This window comes from Ipomoea nil, unplaced genomic scaffold, assembly GCF_001879475.1.
Source record: "Ipomoea nil cultivar Tokyo-kokei standard unplaced genomic scaffold, Asagao_1.1 scaffold1303, whole genome shotgun sequence".
In the NCBI taxonomy this organism is placed as follows: domain Eukaryota; kingdom Viridiplantae; phylum Streptophyta; class Magnoliopsida; order Solanales; family Convolvulaceae; genus Ipomoea; species Ipomoea nil.
In genome coordinates, this window is record NW_017617731.1 from 533,023 (window position 1) to 537,950 (window position 4,928).

A 4,928-nucleotide genomic window follows, 5' to 3' on the forward strand; every position below is an offset into this window, starting at 1 on the left:
AGACCCTTCATAGCCAAGGAAATTAATTAAGGCTAAGAGGTAACCTATGTCTCAACAAAACCTATTTTCCTTGCTATGATCTCCTTCTTTGGCTCCCTCTATATACTTGTGTCTTGATAAATTTCTTTATGATATTTGTGATATAATCTTGATTGATTGATGTGATGATTTTATGTGGGATCTTGATGATCTTGATATTGAAAAGAGGTTCTTGATATTTATGTGATGATTCTTGATAAATCTTGATGGTTCTTGATAATGAAAATAAAATATGATTTTAATGATTTAATTGGGATTAGAGCCTTAGGTTGGATTGGGAATTGATATTGTGATATTCTTGATTTATATTTGGGGTGGGAATTTGCATGCTCGGGTGTTGTTCGTGTATAGAAGTCATGTTAGGATGTGTTCAATATAATTCTTGCTTTCGATCCATTAAATGCCTATGTGGTGTCGTTAATTGCGTTTAAAAGTGTCTAAGCATGATTCCTAGTTCCACGAAGGATCCCAGGACACATATTTGATAAAAGAGTTAGTGGGGGGTAGGGGTACCCGCCACCTACCCGCTGCCCAAAGTGAGACCGCCAGCCAGCGGGCAGTCGCCTGCCCGCCGGGCACCCGCTGCCCGGAAGTTGTCGCCGGCGGGCAGCCGGCGGGTGGCCCTCCACCCACCGGTTACCCGCTGATTTGTCACCCATCCCGGGTCTTTGGCTTCCCCGTTTGATGTTCCCCATTCCCCGTGGTGTCCCAACGGACCCCGTTTGTCGTGCTTGAGTCTAGTTTGATGTTTCAGGTACCGTTCGTAGGATAAAAGAGTCTAGGAATTGCATGCTAGTTGAATTGGTAACCCGTTGGCCTAGGCGGAAGTCATATCAACCCCTTAGGACTATTCTTAGTATGTGAATGATCACACATAAGCTTATTTATGTGTCTCCCCCTCCCAATGTGCTATTATGTGCTATTGTGTGTTATGTGATGCATGATTCCCCAATTTGGTTGCGATCAAATTGGCTATACAGGCAGTTGGATGGGTTGAGAACCATCCCAACTGTTAACCAGAACGGTTGCGATCGGTTAGGTATATAAATATTATATAGGGCTGCGGTCCACTGTTGGTTACTTATGAGCTGCGATTCATCCTCCTGGTTGCGGTCAGTGATTCACTTCTTGGGCTGCGGTCCACATGGGCCTCGGGTGCTATGACCCACCGACCTGGACGCGCCAGGCGGTGTGTAGGACCAATAAGCCCGAGGAAGGCTGTAGTCCACCGACCTGAGTAATCAGGCGGTGTGTAGGGCTACGGCTGGCTGCGATGCACCGAGTGATGGGCCAGCGGTGTGTAGGTCGTAGTCTCCGAGGATCATCGCCCACCGACTGAGTCCCTCAGCGGTGTGTAGGGCCTGATCCGCTATGACCCACCGACTGTGCCCGTCAATGGTGTGTAGGATCGTAAGTCCCCCCTTGTAAAGTGGATCACAGTCCACCACTGAGCGCGTCAGCGGTGTGTAGGACTGTGATCCGCCGCTGAGTTCGTCAGCGGTCTATAGGGTTGGTTGCGATCAACTCCCTTCATGCTGCGGTATGAGGTAGGGTGCTGCGGGACCGTGCTACTGCTATATGCACTAACCCTCATGTTCGGGGCATGCGATTGGTCCCGTGGCGCCACCAAAGTATGATTGTGTGACACAAATGATGATTGGATGATGATATGATTGATTTGAAAGTGAACATTGACCTTAGTTGCGTATTCCTTATGATGATTGTTTCTACTTAACTGTTATCATTGATTATTGTGCTTGCCCCTATTTGCTGAGTCTATTCCCGGTTTTAAAGCTAGAGTCTCTTAAGTATATATCTTCCTGCTTCAAAATGGTTTTCGTATATATATATATATATATATATATATATATATATATATATATATATATCAACGTGTTGGAGTGGGTTACCAGCATCATTCGCTGAACAGATATATTTGGCTTTCAGGCACCAATGAGTAGACCCGGAGCGCACTAGAGATTTGAAGCATAGATTAGTTAGTTTCCCTTTGGCCTGCGTGCCATGATTATGTATTGACATTTGTATTGAGGATTTTAGTTAGTTAGCCTGTGCATCTGAGTTCTCCAGCTCAGATGTGGCATAGCACCCCGCACTCTTATGTTTGATTTTGGGATTTAATGAGAATTCACCTTTACTATATAAGTTTTAAAAGTTTAAAAATTTCGGGGTGTTACATCCACGCCTTCCAGCATCCGCGATCGGCGAGCGCAACGATTTTTTGGCTTCAGCTCCTCCTTCGATTAGAAGACCTAAATTTGAAATTACTAATTTATCCATGTACTTAACCCCTTTTGACAGATTACCCCCTTTTGACAGATTACCTAACGGAGGACAATATTGAGTAATAACACAAAAGTCTGGGACTAGTTTAGGACACCAAAGTTGTTTAGGACAAAATTGAGAAAAGCCATTAAAGTCGAGGACAATTTTAGGTATTAACTCTATTGAGCTAAGGAGAGAATGAAGCATGGAGCAAATTGTTAAAAGATGTGCAATCAACAAGATTCAAACTCACAACCTCTCACTTAGCAACACACAATCAACCATCCAAACTACTCAAATCTCTTGTGTACTAGAGGGCGAGAAGCTCTAATTATGCATGGGAAGTATGCTAGATGCAAAGTAGTGGAGGGGACACGTGTATGGCCAAGATTGAAGACTAGCCGATGCCGTATATTTGTCAACCATCTAGAAGGCCTTCAACACTATATAAGGCACGCTTTCCTTCCATTAAAGATCATCCTTAAAATCATAATAACTTCCTTAGCTTGGTGGTTTTTGATTCTAACTTCTTACCCATACTCCAGGGTTCGATTCCAAGTAGCACTTGTATTATTTATTTTTTATTTGGGCCGCCGTTTTGGCTCAGTATCTCGGGCTTTGTACGAATTCATTTGGGCTTAACGCCCCGAGCAATAAACTACTTTTTCCTACCTCGTTCTGTACTTCTATACTCGGTTTATGGCGAACCTGGTCACAACAAATTATCAATTAATAATAATAATAATAATAATAATAATAATAATAATAATAATAATAATAATAATATTATTATTATTATTATTATTATTATTATTATTATTATTATTATTGTTGTTGTTGTTGTTGTTGTTGTTGTTGTTATTATTATTATTATTATTATTATTATTATTATTATTGCGCATCCAAATCATTCAAACATATTGATGTGGCATTCCAATCACCTTTAACTTGGAGGTTACCTGCAATAATAGGTCAAATGGGGTTAATTGAACTTTTTTTCCTAAGTTCAGCTGTCTAATTAAAACTTTTTATAGTTCAAGGATTTAATTACACTTTTATGATTAGTTCAATGGTTTATTTGACTCTTATCCCAGAATTAGATTGAAGTGATTCAAGATTCAATGAAAGGTTGAAAGAAATTAAAGATATACAATTTTCATGTTTAGAATATTAAAAATATAGATATTTAAAGCGAACACTGTACAATCATTTCATAGAAAATGAAACCCATGTCACCATGGGCAATGATCTGATAAAGTGGAGTGCATTAACTCGTATTATGTATTGAAGTTGGTAAAACTGAATTACAGAGAAGAAGAACGATACAAGCATTTATAGCCAATGGAGGCAGAGACGGTTATAACGGAAAGTCAAAAGCTGTGAAGTTACATTGGTGCCCTTCTACGTTTAGATCCTCCTTCATCACCCCCGTAAGCTGGAGCGTGCAAGTCTTGTATGCCCAGCTTAGAGTAGAAACTCTAAAACATGGTAGTAGGGAGGGACTTGGTAAAGCCATCTGCTACTTGACCGGATGATAGAATGAATAAGAGCTTGATCAAGCCTTGAGAAACATTCTCCCGAACAAGGTGACAATCAATCTCGATGTGCTTCGTCCTCTCATGGAAGACATGAATTTTATCAATGGCAAAAATAGATTTATTGTCACAAAATAGTACTGCTGACTTCTTCATTTCAACATGATAATCCTTCAACAAATAAGAAATCCATTTCACCTCACATGTAGCAGCAGCTAGAGCCCGATACTCGGCTTCAGAAGAGGATATGGAGATCTTAGGCTGCTTTTTTGACCTCCAAGAGATTAAGGCTGTGTCGAGGAATACACAAAAAACTTGTAACAGATTTCCGTGTGTCCAGGCAAGATGCCCAATCTGAATCAGAGAAAACACTAATCTGCAAATCACGATCTGCGGGATAGAGAAAACCTTGTCCAGGAGCTCCTTTTATATATCGCAAAACACGATGTGCTGCAATCAAGTGTTTATCAGTAAGAGCATCAACAATTTGACTAAGTTGATGGACAACATAAGCTATGTTCGGTCGTGTGGCTGTTAGACACAATAAGCGTTCAACTAAATGCCTATAGCTGCTGGCATCAGGAAGCAGAGTGCCATCATCGTGTTTTAAGGTGTGACTAGGTACCATGGGTATAGCTACTGCTTTGCAATCGAGGAACCTGGCTTTGGCAAGGATGTCAAGGGCGTATTTATGTTGACACAAGTTCAGGCCTAGTTTGTTCATGCAAATTTCGATCCCCAGAAAGTAACTCATCCTTCCAGATCTTTGATCTTAAAAACATCATCAAGAAAGCATTTTAAATCATCAATTTGCTGCAATGTAGGACTGGCCACCAAGATATCATCTACATAAGCAAGCACCACAAGAAAATTAGTATCATTATCCCTGGTGAACAAAGAGGGATCTGATTTCGATTGCACGAAGCCTTTTTGTAACAAAGCAGCAGTGAGTTTGGCATTCCATTGGCGACTAGCCTGCTTGAGTCCGTAAAGTGACCTCAACAATTTACATACTTGATTAGGTTTATTAGCTTAGAAACCCGGTAGCAAGGTCATGTAAACTTCCTTCGA

The 4,928-nt window shown here is 40.9% G+C and overlaps 1 protein-coding gene across 1 annotated transcript; it reads right to left on the minus strand.

Moving 5' to 3' along the window:
- Nucleotides 1-3,800: 3,800 nt before the first annotated feature.
- LOC109184999 (uncharacterized mitochondrial protein AtMg00810-like) lies at nucleotides 3,801-4,611 on the minus strand. The gene is made up of 2 exons (XM_019334995.1): nucleotides 4,266-4,611; nucleotides 3,801-4,147 (listed from the first exon to the last, which is right to left on the minus strand). The coding sequence occupies exons 1-2, from the start codon at nucleotides 4,609-4,611 to the stop codon at nucleotides 3,801-3,803; spliced, it is 693 nt and encodes a 230-aa protein (XP_019190540.1).
- Nucleotides 4,612-4,928: the final 317 nt, after the last annotated feature.

Coding starts and splice junctions, on each gene's coding strand:
- LOC109184999 (XM_019334995.1), bottom strand. CDS start 4,611: ATGAGTTACTTTCTGGGGATCGAAATTTGCATGAACAAACTAGGCCTG. Junction 4,148..4,265: donor AAAAGGAGCTCCTGGACAAG/GTTTTCTCTATC, acceptor TCCTCGACACAG/CCTTAATCTCTTGGAGGTCA.